General features: G+C 43.0%; 1 protein-coding gene and 1 long non-coding RNA gene across 8 annotated transcripts in view; both read left to right on the top strand.

Annotated features, from left to right (window-relative positions):
- GDAP2 (ganglioside induced differentiation associated protein 2) overlaps window positions 1-19,112 on the top strand; it is a 44,764-nt gene that overhangs the window by 3,963 nt on the left and 21,689 nt on the right. For 6 of the 7 annotated variants that reach the window (XR_012154739.2, XM_073310250.2, XM_073310258.2 and 3 more), the window contains exons 2-6: window positions 238-484; window positions 2,667-2,806; window positions 7,461-7,614; window positions 9,501-9,589; window positions 13,820-13,896. Coding sequence is in view for 6 of the 7 variants with exons in the window: in XM_073310250.2 (XP_073166351.2) it covers window positions 309-484; window positions 2,667-2,806; window positions 7,461-7,614; window positions 9,501-9,589; window positions 13,820-13,896 (636 nt within the window). In the remaining variant the exon portion in view is untranslated. The remainder of the gene's footprint in view (window positions 1-237; window positions 485-2,666; window positions 2,807-7,460; window positions 7,615-9,500; window positions 9,590-13,819; window positions 13,897-19,112) is intronic. The other variant, XM_073310237.2, reaches the window with a different exon arrangement.
- Window positions 2,822-5,082, top strand: LOC140897545 (uncharacterized). Its single transcript, XR_012154741.1, has 2 exons — window positions 2,822-3,258; window positions 4,815-5,082. It is a non-coding gene; the product is annotated as an uncharacterized LOC140897545 (long non-coding RNA).

The following is a 19,112-nucleotide window of genomic DNA, read 5'->3' as shown; positions in this document are numbered from 1 at the left end:
CAGACTTTCCAAAACAATTCACCTTTGTACTGAGACCAAGCACAAACATTTTGAGATAAAAAAATTAAACCATACAGAGGATAGGTTGTGAACAAAATAGCCTGTGAATCTTAACTACATTGCTACCCGCAAATGCTTTAGTTGTTCTTCAGCTTTCCTTTATGAAAACTCTAACTCTTCTAGAATTGTTCTCAATGAAAATCCAGGTCTGTGACCCTATGTTTTTCTCCTCTGAAGCACCAGAAAGACTCCAGTGAGAACTGGAGTGCTGAAGAGGTAGTGGAAAGAGGAGTTGCTGTTTCCATTCCATGGATCCCTTGGGTGCTCCTTCCCAATTTGTGGATATTGATTCTCTGCCAGCCTGGAATGACTACAGTGAGGCAGACCAACTGGACTCCCTCAAAACTCAAGTTGAAAAACCCCAACTTGATATTAGATCACCTTTCCCATACAGGAAAGACATCAATGCAAAAATAATATTGTGGTAAGTTCAAAATAGCTCTGACTTCTTAGATGCCACAGTACGAATGCAGTGATGACAGAGTGCCTAGCAAAATGATCAAAAAAAGCTCTTCACGTGGTGTGGATTTTTTCTCCTTTTTTCTCTTGAGGTACAGCCATAGGTCAAGTCTGGGAGGAGAAAGGATAGGTAAAGTCTTAGATGAAGGCTGGTGGAGGGACCCGATGAGGTTCATCTCTGTACTACTTGCGTGGGCATGTCCCTACAATATATATAATCACCTTTCTATTTAATGCAATTTTAAAACAAACAACTTATTGTTTTTCCTGGCACTTGTTTTATGTTCTGTGCTTCCTGGTTTTGCCTCACTTTGTATTCTCTGCATTCATATAATAGAATAATGGGGTATCTTTTCCTGTACTGTCCTTGGTGTCTGTTAGGTTTTTTTTCCTTCTCTATCTCTCTGCCTCCATATACTTTCTTTATGTTGTATTCTGTCTCCATATTCTTCTTCCAAAATGTGTCCATCTCAACAGTGTTTCTCTGTGCTAACTTACCCCATCTATGTCGTCTCCTCTGCCTCGCCCACCCACTCTCGCTTATCAACACCTAATTTCCAGAGGACTACCCCTATCAGTAGAAGACAAGTATGACAAGTGGGGGAAGCCCTCAGGGCCAGCAGTAAAGTGAAGAGCTATCCCCCTTTACCAACTGCTAAGAAGTGGGGTTGGGATTTCTCGGCTTTGCTCAAGTCTCTCTTTCATGTGAACCTCCAGATCGCAGGTGTCTGGTAAATTTGAAGATCAGCCCTTTCTCCAACCTCTTCTGGTTGCTGCACAGAAGAAGGATAAAGCCAGAGAGAGTGATCCCTGCCTGTTCACCCCAGATCTTTCTAGCTGTTGCAAGCATGGGTGGGTTGGGGCACTGCTGCTCTATCCTTCCCCCTCTGAGCCTCAGTTTCTTCCTTCAATTCCTGTCTCTGACCCTACTTAGAGCTTTCCCTTGAAGTATCAGAGTGCAAGTGACCAGATTCTTGTCATTTTCCCAGTTGCCCACAGGTTTTTTTTAACAGTAGCAATGAAAACTCATCAGATTCTAGTAATCTTTCACTTTGCTGTAGCTTTTCAGTGTTCTGAGCAGCAGCAGATAGATGCACTTAAGTTGACTGTGTGAAGACTAAGAGACAGCATTGTATTAGTAATAGCCTGTTTGTGATTAGAAGGCTTTCTTTAAAATCAGAGCTCTACAGGTTCAACAGAGGCTCCTCTGCTCTGAGGAGCCAAGGCTGGCCAACTGGATCAGATGCAGCATTTGACAGGCTCCAGAAATAGGGGTAATATCATACTGGCATTAGGGAGACTAGAGACAGACCCACCAGGCCTCCCAGATCTCACAAATATTCCCCCTCGCCCACCTCAAACATAATTGTTCCCTCCATATTCCCATTTGCCGTAGGGAAAGTCAGGGATGATTCCTTGCTCCCTTATCATACCATGATAAGACCTTCATTGCTATATTAAAAATCCAGGAAATTCCATAAACAAAATATTAAGTAAAATTAGGTGCATGTAATATCTCCTCTGTGTATTCTCAAAAGCAAGAAAATGTCAAGTTTGGGACCCTCTAAACTTTATCTTAATGCCTACACTGCACATTTCCAGTGACAGACTCCACATCATTGCAAGGAACTTACTTCTACCTCCACGTGATGATCAAACATGCTACATACAATACATTAATCTCCCTCACCGTTTAATATTGAACTTCTTTACAGCTCACTGCTTAAGTGAACAGTGTGTTGTTTATTGGGGAAGCATGAATTTGCAATTAAGGTTGTACTGTGAGGGAGAATTTTGGGTTGCCTGTAGTCTGTCTCCATACTAGTTGAAGGTAGAGTGAAGTTCACTGTGAAGATTCTGAGTCTGGATATGTGGTGCGTGGGCATTAGGGTACAGTTAAGAAATTCCCTTGAAACTTGACTTTTCATTGTTTAATATTTCATTGTGAGAATGCAGTGTTTTACCAACCTTAATTTCTTCTAAACTAAGCTTCTGTTTATGGAACATATCTCATGAGCAGGGTGAGATAGAGGAGTACAGTGTATCATGAAGCAAGGCAAGAATAACCCTTTAGCAGTTAAGAAGCACTTCTTCTATGGTGCCAAATTCGTGTATCTAACCTGCACTCAATGGCTTTGTTTCCTCAGGAAAGGAAATGTAGCATTATTGAACTGCACAGCCATAGTAAACACCAGCAATGAATCTCTCACAGATAAGAATGTGGTATCTGAGAGCATCTTCGTGCATGCCGGCCCCAACCTGAGGGATGAACTCCAGAAACTCAAAGGTAAGGAGAATCCTGCTCTACAGCAATGCAGCTGCCACCATGTAGCACATAGCAGAAATATCTGGGTTTGAAGGCAAGGAAGGGGCAGAAAAGACACTTGCCTTTATTTCCTTGACCTGGTTTTAATGTGAAATATGGTCTGGCCAAAACTTTCCCCCTATGGTAGACAATTCCTCCATTTGTAATTCAGAATACAGACCCCTAGAAGCTTCTAGCAAGCCGTTCAAGTTGCTGAGCTCTTACTTTCAGACTATGACACAGTCATCCCCTTAGTTAACTGAAGCAGATTGAAGTTGGAAGTTATCTAAAAGAGCAGTTATAAAAGCTCTCGCTGTAGAGACTGAACTTGTATGAATACTAATTTTGCTGTACTGCCCCTTTTTAAGGAGATGCTCGGAGAGTCTTGCAGTTCACCCCAACAGAAATCCAAACTCAACAAGAATTCATGTTGAGTAAGTTCTGTACAAGCTGCTAGCCTGCAGCCATGCAACCTAATCTTTTAGGAACCAATGTCTAGTAATGGATAAAGTGTTGCTGCCCTGCATGATAAAATAGAGCCTCAGAGTGACCTCTTAGTCAGTTCTTTCATTTTTCCCTGTACTAATTCAAAAATAGTTCCATAAGCCAGTTTAATAATATTGTAAGAAGAGCCCTATTGGAAGGCTGGCAATTTTGCTTTTCTAGAGAGAAATATTCTTTGAATTATGGACTTTTCTTTATCTGGATACTTCTGTATCACCTATCTAGTATTTGAGCACCTTGCACAATCTAACCAAGTTAGACTGGAAGATGTAAGTCCTTCAACCCCCAGAACGAGGTTTTCCCTGTTCTTGCAAGTTCATGTTAGTCTTTAGATCAGGAGCCAGATCAAGCTCAGGGCTATTTACCCAAAAGTCCTTTCTTTTTCTGGTGGTCCCAGTTTGAACCAGGGTATATGAACCTCAGAAAGTGGTACCTTTCCGGAGGTGTTATAACCTGAGTGATTTGCCTTCTTCATCCCCTACTGGTTTCCTTCCTGGAGGAGCTGTGGTAACGCTTTCCCCCATAGAGTGAATGCAGTCCCTGGCCCACAATGATATATAAATCATTCATTCACTTAAATACAGTATGATCTCCCAAAGATATTGCAGGATGTTTCACTATCTGTCACATCCTCTTCCCACCCATTTGTATCCACTTTCTCTAAGCCCTGAGAGAGAGAGAATGAGAGAGAATCATGCTTAAACCATGTGATACACTGCTTCTGCTCAAGCCTGGAGGCACCAAGTGCTTTCTTTATGGCTCAGCTGACTCCTATGTCTCTGGGAACAGTCTGTTCAGCTTCCTCTAACCCAGAAATACTTCAGGGAGGGGCTCAGATTTCTAGAGGAATTGCTGTCAGTTTATCATCTTAGTCTACTGCATCTTAGACGGCAGTACAGTAACAGTCTTCCAAATGCGGTAAGGCTCTATTAGAAGGCTCTGTTTCTCTCCATAACATTCTTTAGATGGAAAAATTTGAGTCTTCCATCTAAAGTTTGGGAGAGGATGGTCTAATGTCTAGACCAATGACTGGGTAAAAAGTCAGACCAATGACTGAGATCTTGGCTCTGTTACTGATTTTGCCACCTGGTTACTGTTACCTTGGGCAACTCACTTCGCCACTGTGCCTTGCTCCTGATTTGTAAAGTAGGGGTAATACTTGTGACAGATATGACAAACACAGGCATGTCTTGAGACTACCATGTTTAACGTTCGTATTCTTATCTGTTTATTTGAGCCAGCCCTTGAAATCATGAAAATCTTCAGACTATTATTTTGTGATGGGCCACAAAATGTTCAGACCTTTGTATCAATAAGCATTATATGTATTTGTGTTTCTGGCTTGCTAAGTGGATTCCCTGTAGAATCTAGAATCACTAAGAAGTGATTAATATGCAAAATCCCAAGGTTGGCTATGCAGATACCCAGCCTTTGAAGCCTTACCCAAGGTGGAAAGGGGGACAGTAAGTGGTTTTACCTGTTTCAGGAGGCTTGGGAACAAAGAGCGTTTTTTGGTAGAAAGACCAAGTATGAACTGACTGAAAGGGAACTTCTTGAGCTACAAACTGGCGTGATATGATAACCAAAAGAAGCCAAGCCTTGGAGAAGGATTTGAAAGGCTTTGAAACCCATCAGGGACTCCCATGAGGGCTGATGGGGTCCTGCTGTTAAGCTTAAGTACACGTTTAGATCTTTTTATTGTTTTATGATTTCTTTGTATGTTTTTGTCCTTAAATAAAGATGCTTGCTTCAAACGTTTTGCACAGGAAAAATGTTTGGGAAAAAATATCTCTTCCCTGGGCTGCTTCTGCTCACCCCATCAAACTGCTCACATCCTGGATGGGTCTAAAACAGTGGTTCGCAAACTTAATTGCACCGTGCCCCCCCTTCTGACAAGAAAACTTACTACATGATCCCAGGATGGGGGACCGAATCCCAAGCCCACCCGAGCCCCGCTGCTCCAGGGGGAAGGGGAAAAGCTGAAGCCCAGGGGCTTTGGCCCTGGTTGATGGGACTCGGGCTTTGGCTTCAGCCTAGGCCCCAGTAAGTCTAACACCAGCCGTGGCGACCCCATTAAAATGTTTGAGAACCCCTGGTCTAGAACAATGAGGGGAAAAATAGAGACTTCTGGTGGGATTCACAAAGGTACTTAAGTGCCTAAGTCCTGTTTTTAGGCAACATTGAGATCCACCAAACTCCCACTTGGCTGCCACCTAACCCTGTAGGTGCCTAAACTTCCTCAGTGCCTAAATTATTGCAGTAAAAATTCTCTAGGAACATGTTTCTTTCTCTGGGCATGCAGACTGCTGCCTCATTCTAGGCATTTGGGTGCCTCTCTGTTGCCTAAGACCCCATGCAATACATGAATCACGGGAAGATAGGTGCTCCTCCACATAACACAAGTGTGGGGCCCAATCAAGTTGGCATAGTCAGAGGCCTCGTAGCTCCACACAAAACGGGCAGGAGGAAGAACTCCCTTATAACCTTCAGCCCAGTGGTTAGGGTACTCACCCAGAGGGTGGGAGACCATGGTTCAAGTCTCCCCTCTGTCTGATAAGAAGAGAATTTCGGTCAGGATCTGCTGCCTCTCAGCAGAGTGTTCTAAACTCTGGGATATGGATATTCTGATGTGGATCTCCCTTAATCTCTCCTCTTGAAGTTGTTCCATTCTCTAACCTGGAGTAGGGAAGTAGTAGAGTAGACCTCCCTATTCTGCTACTGGTTTCCATCTAGAAAACCACAGAAGGTGTGTTGTATTGAAAGCCAGGAGGAGCAGCAATCACCCTACTCAGCGTTTTCAGCACTCCTCAAGGGATGAGGGAAGGAGCAGCTGGGAGTGGGCTGGGACTGTTGTTGAGACAGAGCAAATGCTCCTTCTCAGTTCTGTGGTGCAGAACACAGGAAATACTCTTAGAGTTGCACAAAACAGATTTAAAAATTATATTAAAGCTAATGTTAACCTGTGTACTACATACATTTTTTATTTTTTTTTATTAAACAAAACAGTGTGTGCATCTGGGTATAGTGCTTAGATTATCCACAATACAAAGTTTGTTTTAAAAAATCATGAGATGCATATCTAATATAACTCTATCACCAATGTGAGTAAATTCCGCTCCTTAGGTGGGGCTGGAATAGTTTAAGTCAGTCTTGTGCAGGTGGATTCTGAGAGTATTTCTCTCTCTTAAGGGGAGACTTGAGGAAAAAACATCTTGTAGCTCCTGGCTAGTACATTCGCTTTTCTATCTTGCCCTAAAGATGCAAGAAGTTTGGTCCACTGGAATAGATTTGAGCCCAGATCACTCTCTGCAAAGTGCACAGTGTACTACTGGTTGTGAAATAGATGCTTATTAATGATCCCCAGAAGGCTACCAGTATGTGAGGGGGGGAAATGGTTCCCAGAAGGCTACATGTATGTGAGGAAACACTTCGCTGTCTGTTGGAGACAAGTTGTCCAAGAGAAAAGGAATGAAATAGAACAATAGAAAATGTAGACAGAATACCCAGAAATCCTTCTGGACAGTGAGATCTGTTAGGCATCCCTGGAGACATTAAAAACTGGGCAGATGAAAATCTTGTGGAACAAACCACAAGGCACAACTGTGCTCCATGTGATGTGGAGAAACATGGCGTTATGGCTTCTCCATCTCTAAAAGCTCTGCCAACCACAAGTTGGCTGATTAAAAGGACCATGTCCATCTCCTATACCAAGAAATTTAATCAAACAGCATAGTCTCCCAAAGCCTTTCAGAAGAGCCGAGTTTGTGTTTGTCTGCATAACATGTTTCTACTGCAACTGTCTTGCCAAGTTAGTATACTGCTTTTGTGTGGTGGGGGAGGGGGAGTGTGGGGAGCTGCAGTCAAGTACACAGCCTCTCCAGTGACTTGGTGCTTCTGTTCTACTCCGTGAATGCTCAGCTTCTGAGAAGCAGACTGGAGATGGTACAGCTCACCGCATGTCCCCGGGCTGGCTGAGTGCTGCTGTAGCAGCTTGCCATCTTGTGGTGCAGGAACTAATGAGGTGGAAGTAAGTTGCTGCAGGGTGGGGTTTGGTGTGGGGATGAAGAAGTGAGGTGCTTTACTCTCTGCCCTACCAAGACTTGGGTGTCTTATCCTTTGTATGTTTCTTTAGGATGCCGGACGGGGGAGGCAAAACTGACTAAAGGATTTAACCTGGGTGCACGATTCATTATTCACACCGTGGGACCCAAATACAAGAGCAGATATCGCACAGCAGCCGAGAGCTCCCTGTATAGCTGCTACCGCAATGTCCTACAGCTTGCAAAGTAAGCACATGGCAATTTGGGCCAGGCTCTGTTACTCATAATACATGCTGCTTCTGGGTTACCTGATGTGGGCAGAGTCCAGGTGGGTATGAACGCCCATCAACAATCTCAGACCTGGACAGAGTCTGGGACCACTCTGCTCCCTCACTTATTCGCTCCGGGAGCGTGAGTTGTCATTTTGAAGGGAGAATACGCAAGCATAATTGACTTTGTTGTATCAGATAATCAGTCAATATATCACAGCCTGGCCAAGATGATACTGATTGCCCAGGGGAAAGGCAGATTTCTCTTCCCACTCCACCTTCCAAATAGTGCAGAAGGCCAGGAACATAATGCTCTATGTTTGGAGACGGGAAGATCCATTCTGACTCCTGTGGTGAACAGCTGATCCCCTGAAGTCTGAGATGCAAGTATGCCTGTCTTAGCTAGTATGCTACGCATGATGGCATTACCAATTATATAATTCAGTCCAATATGTGCCTCTAAGCCTCCTGTAGTGATAAGTGATTACAATGTGAAGAAGCACTTCCTTTTTATGGTGTTACTTATACCTTGCAGAAAATCCTATAAAATCTTCACGCTGTGAATCAGGGTGTTTCTAAATCCACAGATGATTAGTTTATGGCTTTTACCTTTTTTATCAATGGAGCTTTGTGGTTTCTCGGGAGAGGGGGAAAACAACTTTTCTAGATATTTGAAGATCTGTTTGTTACAGTGCAATGATAGTTGCTTCATAGTCAAGTTTACACCTGAGTTTCTATAATAAGGCCACTTTTTTCCAGAATCCCCCAATCTTCTCAAATCTATAGTTTTATGTGCCTTAAAACTGGTAGCTAGGTCTGGGCCTGAGGAGAATTTTCCTGCAAACTTTGAAGTGATTTGGACAAGAGGTTTCTGAGTTATGACACCCTGAAAATAGAGTTCATGAAAGACTTAATTTTTCTATTACTGGGGTGAGGGATGGATTTTGGTATTAAGTAGCAAAGCAGGAAAACAACAAAACTTAGTTTGCTAGATGGCGTTAGGTGGCAGTCACCTTTCGAAAGTAACTAACTTTGGACTTTGTAAAGTTGGCAGTCACCAGCTTTGATCTTGGTATAGCATATTAAACAGTTGTTGGAGACCTGCACTTTTCACTTCTTAAAAAAAGGTCTTTGAGCTTGCGCTTGCTACAGGGAAAGGGCTGGCAATGTAGTTGATCACTAAGAGCACTTGTCAGTGCAAAAATAACAATTATTATTCCACCAAGAGGGCAGTGTGGAGGACCCAAGAAGCTTCCTAAGATTTGTCATGGATTCTAGCCTCCAGCAGACCTAACAGGCCCCACAGGAAAGAGGGAATGCTCTCGTGGTTTCCTTCCCTCTGTTTTCACCAGCCCTCTCTTGTTTCCTCTGATTTGCAGCAGTGGAAATCTTTTTTGGCAAACAGGAAACTAGTTAAGTGGATAAGACATGGAAAAACTAGTGCCAGCCTGCCAGCACTCCAAAGAACCCATTCCCTGCGTCTCCTCTTCTGTTCCTGGAAGAGCCCACCTGCAGACAGCAGTTTTCCAGTGGACTGGGTGGGGGAGCGGCTTATCGGGAGCTTGGTTTGAGATATTAGGAAGTGGTCCAAGTGGGAAGGGATGTTCAGGAACAAATCTGGAGAAAGTTGGGGGCAAGTAGTGTTTCTCTGCCTTCTCCACCTAGTGAACTCCTGTGGCTCATAAGCTGGGAATCCCTCTGCTGCAAACCAAAAGATGTTCCTCAAGTAGAGAGGAGGGATGTGCTAGTGCTTATCCTGCCCACTGAGCTGCTTCTTGCCTCCCCCATACCTCCTGCCAATAGCTCACTCCCATATGAGGTTCTGTTTTCATACCTGGGTTTCTTTTCTCCTCTTGACTTCAGGGAGCAGGCAATGTCCTCTGTGGGATTCTGTGTCATAAACTCTGTGAAAAGAGGCTACCCTTTGGAGGATGCAACCCACATAGCACTGCGTAAGTAGGTCTTGGAAGTTTGTTGCATCCTAACACTACACCAGCTGGAGCCCATGTTGTGCACATTAGACTTAAATAACAGCACGGTGTTGGAGCATTTGGGGTTGGGGTGTTAAGCAGCAGGATGTTAAGGCAGTAGTGGGGCCTTCCATTGGGTCAAAGTCAGTAGAGATGTATATTCAGGTGTAGACCTAGCAAATGCCTAGGTGTTTCAGTCAGCATTGTTTTGCCAGGAGCCTGCATTTCTACCAGAGGTAAAACGCCCAGTGTTTGAAAATCTTCCTGTTTTAGCTGTATGTACCCAACAGATGGCTTGTGAATGGAGAAGAGCCTTCAAGGTGAAAAGGGGAGCTGGGAGAGACTTACGAAGGGAAGGTGGCCTTATGACTGACGGTGCTGTTCAACCACAGCAGTATTGGCCCCTGTGAGATTTTGCTGTGGTTTAACCCATTTACATGAAAATTTCACTGCAGGAAATGTTTGGAAATGCATCCTCTTTTTCTCCAAACTGCTGCTATTGCTTGAAAAGTCCTTCACTGATTTAATGTGTTTGGATTTTGTTCTCTAAACTGGTAACACCCCTTCCTTGCTGCTCTCAGTCTCTGCACATCCATACAATCCAATAATGTTCTGTGAAGTGCTGGCCTTTAGTTTCTTCCTGTCCAAATGACTAACAGATGAGAGCTGACAAGATCACAGCCTAAGAGCCCCATCTGCACCACGAGGACATCCCAATCTGGGGAACTGGTTACAAAACAGTTTTCCCCTGTTAGTGTTGATGGGAACTTGACCACATCTTGGGATAGCCCAAGAAAGCAGGAGAGAGGAAATACAGTAACTCCTCACTTAACGTTGTAGTTATGTTCCTGAAAAATGTGACTATAAGTGGAATGATGTTAAGCAAATCCAATTTCCCCATAAGAATTAATGTAAATAGGGGCAGGTCAGGTTCCAGGGAAATTTTTTTCACCACACACACACACACACACACACACACACACACTATAAGTTTTAAACAAACAATTTAATACTGTACACAGCGATGAGGATTGTGAAGCTTGGTTGAGGTGGTGAAGTCAGAGGGTAGGCCATTTCCCAGAGAATGCCGTACTCTAAATGATGACCTAGCACTTGGCTGAGCCCTCAGGGGTTAACCCATTGTTAATGTAGCTTCACACTCTACAAGGCAGCACAAATGGAGGGAGGGGAGACAGCATGGCAGACAGAGACACACCCTTGTGCCCCTTTAAGTATGGTGACCCCACTCTTAGGTAAACTATCTTAAGTAGATCAGCAAGTTGAGATAGCAGCTGCTGCTAGGAAGCTCCCTCCATCCGGAGCCCTGTCGTGTGTCCCTCCATGGAGATGGGGTATGTGAGGGGGACACCCTGACATTAGCCCCCTTCACTCCTTTCTCCCCCTCCCCCCCAGCAAGCAGGAGGCTTGCGGGAGCAGCTCCAAGGCAGTGGGGGGAGGGACAGCTGAACTGCCTGCAATATTGATAGCCTGCTGGGCGGCTGCCGCACAGGGAACTTAGGGAAGCGGAGAGCTGATGCGGGGGAGGGGGGCGGTTGGCAGCGGTCTGCTGGTCCACCCTGGTTCCAAGCCCCCACCAGCTCGCTGCAACGGGCTGCTCTTTCTGCAAGCAGTGGACAAAGCAGGCGGCTGCCAAAGAACCTTATAAGGGAGCATTGCGCAACTTTAAATGAGCATGTTTCCTAATTGATCAGCAACTTAACAACGACTTAATCGGGACGACTTTACGTGAGGTGTTACTGTACTATAAAATCTGCAAATCACAAGAGAATCACTTCTAATTTAAAATGCTTTTTGGAGTTTCCTCCAAGGTATTGGCAGCACTTTACATCTGCAGCAGGCCAGCAGGGGTGCACAATTAGATGCTACAATGAAAGGCTCCTCAGAGTGAGTGACAAATGTCACCATAAGTCTCTCTTCTCCAGTGCATCAGAAAATCCTTGGGATTTCTTATTTCTAAATTCATTGCCCTTTGTGGTGGTGTCTTGGTTTGTTTGTGAGGCTTTGTGCTGATGAATCGGCTTTGGAGCAGCCTCTACTACTAAAGATTAGCTTGTGTGCAGTTTGGGGTTGCTTGAGGTGCCTGGCTTTCCTGGAAACTTGCAGTGCATGTTGACTTGTTCTGGGACTTTCGCTCAACATATGTTAGTAACCTTTTCTGGAAGTAGTTCTGAGAATGGAGCTTGGCTCATAAGGGAATGGATTGAGTTGGCCTTGTGGGTCTCTGGGAACATGTTTCACATCTCTGCCACTCCTTTTCTCAGGAAATTTGCCAGGCTCCTCTACAGTTTACAGGCAATGTGCCCACAGGTTCAGTTGCTGACACCATGTGATTGTTGTCCTACTATTAGAGCCAATGTTTTTGTTTCTCATACCCATTTCCAGTTTACTGTAAAGGGAAGCTTCCATGGAGAGAAGATCCTTTGCCCTGTGTTGAGTGCCCCATTGTGCACTGCCCAATACCTAGAAAGTAACAAGCTCCCAGCCCCAAGAGACTTGCATTCTAAATGAGAGAAAATACAGTTGTCATCAGGTGAGGGTCTGTTATCAAAATGATAAGATGTTGGCTTTTTTGCACCTTGATTAACATTGATGGGTCTTGCAGATGTGTGTAGAGAAGGATTTGGTTGGAGAGAGTGTGGTCATTCAGCATTTAGAGAGGAGATTGTTCCCAGCAAGAGTGGCAGAACGGAAGATCCAAAGATGAATGGAACAAGGATACTATCCAAAAGATGTGGAGAGGAGGGAGGCTTAACCAGAACAAAGGATGTGGGAGAGGGAGTAGAGAAAACTGGGAGCAGAATTTTAAGCAGGAGCAAAATTTGTGCAGAACCTTGAAGGTAAATTCCAGAAGCATGAATTTAGATGAACACTGTACCAGTGACGGGATTTGAATATGAGTGTGACATGGTCAGAGGGTTGTAGTAGAAGACTTTCAGTGGATTGTTTGAAGGAAGGAGGTGAGAAGCCAGACGTTTTTGTCTGAGCTACTGCAGTCACTGCATGAACAAGTGGGCTGAGAGAAAAGGACAGCTTTTGAGAGATCCCATGAGGGAAGAAATGACCGTGTCAACAGTGTGTAGGCTAATATAATTCTGGTGTGTATTAAAGGAGTGTCGTATGTAAGACACAGGAGGTTATTGTCCCACTCTACTCAGCCCTGGTGAGGCCTCAGTTGGAGTGCTGTATTCACCTCTGGACACCATGCTTCAGAGAAGATGTGGACAAGCTGGAGACAGTCCCGAAGAGAACAACAAAAATGATAAAAGGATTAGAAAACCTGACCTATGAGGAAAGGTTAAAAAACTGGGCATGTTTAGTTTTGAGAAGAAAATACTGAGGGGGATCCTGATAAGAGTCTTCGGATATGTTCAGGCTGTTATAAAGAAACTGTGATCAGCTGCTCTCCATGTCCACTGACGATAGGACAAAAAGGAATAGTCTTAGGCTATGTCTACACTATTCAACTTTTAGCTGTGTCGCTAAAAGTCGCGCAGCGTAGCCGCTGTTTGTCAGCTCTCCTGCGGACAAAACTTCCATCCCCAATGAGCGGCGTTAGCTTTGTCCGCGGGAGCGTGCTCCTGGCAACAAAGTGCTGTTCACACCAGCACTTGTCATTGGCAAAACTTTTGTCTTTCGGGGGGTGGGGGACGGATTTAACACCTCTGAAAGACAAAAGTTTTGTCATTCAGTTGCTAGTGGAGACATAGTCTTAATCTGCAGCAAGGGAGATTTATGTTAAGTATTAGGAAAATCTTTCTAACTATAAGGATAGTTCAGCTCTGGAATAGGCTTCCAAGGGATGTGGTGGAATGCCCATCACTGGAGGTTTTTAAAAACAGTTTGGACAAAACTGTCCAGAATGGTATAGGTTTACGTGGTCCTGCCTCGGCATGAGGGGCTGGACTTGATGACTTTGCGAGATCCTTCCCCACCCTACCTTTCTATGATTCTATCACTATGGATATTCTTAATATCTAGCAAGCTGTCTTTTTGTGTGTGCCCACTCCACTGTGTGTAGTGCTCTTAGCTACCTATTAGGTTCCTGTCTGTGGGGTGGGGGCCTTCCCCCACTTGCAGAAGGAGGGAAGCATCTTTCGTATTTGCCTATAGCTGGTGAGTGTCCCTGATCGTAGCTGAGACTGTAAATCTGTCTCCCTGTTTGCTCAATGTATTTAATTCTCTTGCTTACAGGAACAGTCAGAAGGTTCCTGGAGATTCATGGGGAAACCCTGGAGAAGGTGGTGTTTGCAGTCTCTGAGCTTGAACAGGTATTTCTCACAATTGTTCATCCTGCCAAAGTTCTTAGGTATGCTCTAATTCTTAGGGCATTGTAGACTCCTGTTCCGTATGTTGTACTGTGAAGCTGAAGACCAGTTTCCCCATCCTCAAGTTTTTATATCTCTCTCTCATCATGACTGTTAGTTCCTCTGCATCCCCTTTCAGCCTCCTCCCAGGTGTTTCACCAGAAGCACCTTTCCCAGTTCCTTCCTGCTCACATTCTCATTGCTAGCTGCAGATGCACTTCAAGCCACCCCACTTGTCACAAGTTCCCAACCCACCACTTGGGCACCGGCATGAGGGACTTGGGTTAGATGGGATACTTATGCAAGGTGGTTTTCGGATGTAAGAAGGCAGAGTAAGTCACTACATTCAAAATTCCCACCTTATTTCCCTCCTGCTAAAAATCCTCCCTGCTCCCCAGATTAGCATCCCCACAGATCCTCCCACAAACACCTAGAAAACTGATGTTTCAGACATTTCTGATCTCTAGTCTCTGATCCCAGCTTGACTCTGACCCTGACTCCTGGGGAAATTAGCTAACCATTGTTCTGTTTACAAGACAAAAAGCCTTTGGCAGTTTGAGTATTGACATTCTTCCATGTCTTCTCACTGTATCTGTGTAGAGCGCCTCCTACTAATATGCGCATAACACAGCGAATCCAGTCAGTGTTCTTGGCACTGGGATCTGGAATATATCTTGTACTATCTTAAGAACAATCTGGTCTTTTCAATGGAAAGACTTTCTCCAAGTTCAACTGTTAATCAGTAAGGAAAAAACAGTGTGTCCCTTCCCTCATATTTCTCTATCGGAGATCATTCTCTACCCTTGCTTGGCCCTGGGGTGGCCAAAACATAGCCTGCAAATGCTCTCTTCTTTAAAAGAGGTACAGTCTACAGAAATGACAGATCATGATGTGCAGTGCTTCAGCTTGATCCAAGCAGCCTTTGTTAGGATCTGTCATCCTTGTGGACTTTTTTTTTTTTATTTCAAGAAAAGGGGTGGCTGCAATCTACCCCAGTTGATGTAACTTAAAGGCAGCCCCCTCTCTAGGTCAGTTGCCAATGTGGCATGGGATTGGACAATATTTGATTGCCCCTGCAAACAAGTCTCAACACTTAGGGTTTCAGGGTTCCTACCTTCCAATCAAGTTAATGTTTGCTGGCTTAGATTTGCCCGAGGTGAATCTTATTTTATCTCCTTACCAAGCTTCTTATCTCCTGAGACCCCGCTATATTTCTGTTTCCTCTGTTTTGCTTTCACCTGTGGAAATACAGACATAAATAACAATAATAACTTAAAGGAAAGAATCAAACTAAACACGAAGCTTTGGCTAAGCATCAGAGGATTATAAAGGTATAGCAATCTAGAAGTATGTGAAGGGAGTTAAATAGAGAAGGAGGAAGATTTCTTTAGGAAGGTATCACTAGAAATAATGAATTGAGAGGGAAAGTGTATGCTGATAATATCAGAAAAGATATACTGAAGGGGTGACCTGCAGTGATGGTATTGTCTCACAGGAGGGAAGTCCATTTCTCCAGATGCTAGTCTAGATACAACTTTAATGAAATATACTCCAGGCACAAGACTGCCCTGACATAAGAACTGGAGATAATGCTGCCCGCTTCGTGTTTACAATGCCACTTGAAAGTGAGAACAGGCATTCTCATGGCACTGTTGTAGACGGCGTTGCAAGATATGTATGTGCCATATATGCTAAAGATTCATATGTCTATTCATGCTTCAACCACCATTCCAGAGGACATGCATCCATGCTGATGATGGGTTCTGCTCAATAACGATCCAAAGCAGTGCAGACCGATGCATGTTCACTTTAATTATCTGAGTCAGATGCCACCAGCAGAAGGCTGATTTTTTTTTTTTTTTTTTTGGTGGTTCGAATTCTGTAGTTTCCACTTCAGAGTGTTGCTCTTATAAGACTTCTGAAAGCATGCTCCACACGTCATCCCTCCCAGATTTTGGAAGGCACTTCAGATTCTTAAACCTTGGGTTGAATGCTGTAGCTATCTTTAATAATCTCACATTGGTACCTTCTTTGCATTTTGTCAAATCTGCAGTGAAAGTGTTTTTAAAATGAACAACATGTGCTGGGTCATCATCCAAGACTGCTATTACAAGCAGGGATTTGGAGCAATCAAATTTTGAATTGCTCCAGTCCAGCTCCACTCCGGCACCAATAGTGACTTCTCCAGCTCTGCTCCAACTCCGCTTGGCGCTCCAACTCAAATTAATTTTTAACTAAATAAAAAAGTGCATACTGTAATTTTGAAAAAACATTATTTTTATTCAGACTTTTAAAACTATTTAAATGTCATCCACAATAATACAAACTAGAATCATTCATAATTCATTCTGTAAAAAGTTATTGCAGCAATTAAGTTGTCTTTCATAGCCTGCCGCACTGCCTACACTAGCTTGAGTTGTTGGCATGCTCAAAGCAATTCTAAAGGGAGCCTGAATGTGGTGTGGGTAGCTGTGAATGGTCTCAAAAACACTTAACTTTTAGCCTACCAATAGACTCCATTGCCTCACAATCTTCCCGAAAGTTTTTCTCGAATAATGCTTCATTACAATTTTGAATCGCAGAAATTCCCCTGCGTCTTTCTTATTTATCCAATTCCTTTTCAAAGGCATCCTCTTCTGAAGAATTGGTGCTTGAATTATCTCCATTTCCCTGTGATGGTTTAAGACGTCTCAGGGATGGACGCTCAAACAAGTTCAGAGTGGAGACAGAAGTTTGAGAACACCCTGCTATTTCTGAAGGATGTGAACTTTCCGAAACTGTAAATTCGATTGTTGATGACTCCTTTTGATGTGTTTAGTTTTCTTCAACCTCTTTCGCCGAGTTCAAATGTAGCAATCGATTTTGTTTTAGTTGTCGAGCACTATCAAGGAGCCCTTCCTTTTCCTTTGGTATTTCCCTTGAGGTAAGAAGAATCTGATACCGTGGGTCAACATAAACTCAAAGAGCTTCTCTTCACATTTCTGCATGGAGGATAGAATTCCTTCTGCAATTTGTCCACCATTTTCTTGCAAGAATTTTGACAGTTTTCGCCATTCCTTCATTAAAACTCCCGGGGTTACATCGACAGCTTGAAGATTCACAGTTGTTTCGTTTGGCTTTGCCAAGAGGTCTCACAGGTTCTTCACTTCGTCCCATTCAGCTTTTGTTAACTTGAATTCTCTTGTTCCAGCAGCAGCCACTTGTTCACAGTAAGATTGAAAAACGAGAAGCCGATCAGTCATGGCAAATGTTGAACCCCAGAGAGTCACAGTATCCAATGATTGAGTTACCCCATGTAGATCGAGCAGAACACTTCAAATACTTGGGGTTCGTAGTTTGACAATGACTTGTCGAATTTTTGCCAGTAATTTCTTCACATGTTCTTTGTTCAGTCCATCCCAGATTGCCAACTGAAGAGTGTAGCCGCATAGTTTTTAGGATGGTTACATTTTACATGCCGCCAAAGGTTGAAACTTTTCACGGCACTTGCTTCATTTGTCTTGAAGCTACATGGTTTGATCTCGCCATTCACTTCTTTTTCCACCTTGCACATTGCCAATTTCTTCTTTGCTTTTCCCAAAAGCCCCAATTTGGGCTTTTCAAATTCAAAAGTAAAGACATCGTGTTGATCCTTTTCTGTATATCGGCTATCAATCATGGAGGGCAGATTTGATTTATTTTTTGTTGTTGAAGCCATGGCCAAATCTTCTTGTGCTGCTACTGCATCCAAACGTTTCTTGTTATGATCTTTGGAAAGCAATGAACAAAAGCATTACATTTTTTTTTAATAATGTGATATCTTAACCACTTAAGGTACTTTGAATTTATTTGGATTTTCTGGACAAAAATGATCACATTTTCTTTTTTCAAAAAATTATTATTAAAGTATATTTTAATATTTTAACATGTTACTTTATTAAAACTGCAAGAAAAGTATTAATATTAATAAATAATAACCAAAAATTATTAACTCATTATGTAACCTAATATTACCTCTCGTAGCCGGGGCAGTCGACGACAAGCCTTTCTTGAAATATGAAATAAAAATGACCAACCGCCCATTCAGGATGCCTATAGTTTAAATAGAAAAGGAGGACTTGTGGCACCTTAGAGACTAACCAATTTATTTGAGCATAAGCTTTTGTGAGCTACAGCTCACTTCATCGGATGCATTCAGTGGAAAATCACTTCATCGGACGCATTCAGTGGAAAATACTGTATTTTCCACTGAATGCGTCCAATGAAGTGAGCTGTAGCTCACAAAAGCTTATGCTCAAATAAATGGGTTAGTCTCTAAGGTGCCACAAGTACTCCTTTTCTTTTTGCGAATACAGACTAACACCGCTGCTACTCTGAAACCTATGGTTTAAATAATTTTGGATAATATAATATGGTAGCACATACTAACGCTAAGACACATAATTTCATTACTCTATGTTAAAGCATTTTTGAGATATTAATCAGAAATTAACTTTTCATCACTTCCTTGAAGGGACTGTCGCTCCCTTAGGAAGAATTTTATGACAAGCGTTCACAGAAACGTTTTTTCTTAAAATGACCTAAGGATTCACCCACAAAGTTGTGTTGGACATTTTCCAATCACTCTGGATATATCCCAAAAATCATTCCTAATTTATGCAAAAATGTTTACTGTATATTTATATGCCTGCTGCACGTGACTTTTTCAGTAAATTTAAAATTACAAACAACGCTACCAAAAGACCGTTGAACAGATGACATATAAAATAAGTCCGCCAGAGTGATACGGGAGCATGTACAAATGAACAAATGTACCAGTAACGGGAGCCCGTGTGAGAAATGAGCTTAAGTGGTTAATATCTCTTGCGATATCTTAATATATCCAGAAACAAAAACATTATTTTTTTTTGCAATATACCAGTTTGTGATTTCTTAAATGTTGCATCACACTTTTCCGTAATCGCAGCACTCAGCGCATGTCATTGATCAACCCTTACAAAAGAAGTATCAACACATGCATCTGATGAAGTGAGCTGTAGCTCACAAAAGCTTATGCTCAAATAAATTTGTTAGTCTCTAAGTTGCCACAAGTACTCCTTTTCTTTTTATCAACACATACTAATCTAACTGTCTGTCTAATCTACGCAAGTACGTACTCGCCTAACCTTGGCACAAGGATGGGAGCAGTCTACAGTGTTGCC

Source organism: Lepidochelys kempii, chromosome 1 (assembly GCF_965140285.1).
Source record: "Lepidochelys kempii isolate rLepKem1 chromosome 1, rLepKem1.hap1, whole genome shotgun sequence".
Taxonomy (NCBI): Eukaryota; Metazoa; Chordata; order Testudines; family Cheloniidae; genus Lepidochelys; species Lepidochelys kempii.
This window is presented reverse-complemented; position numbering and strand designations above follow the sequence as displayed.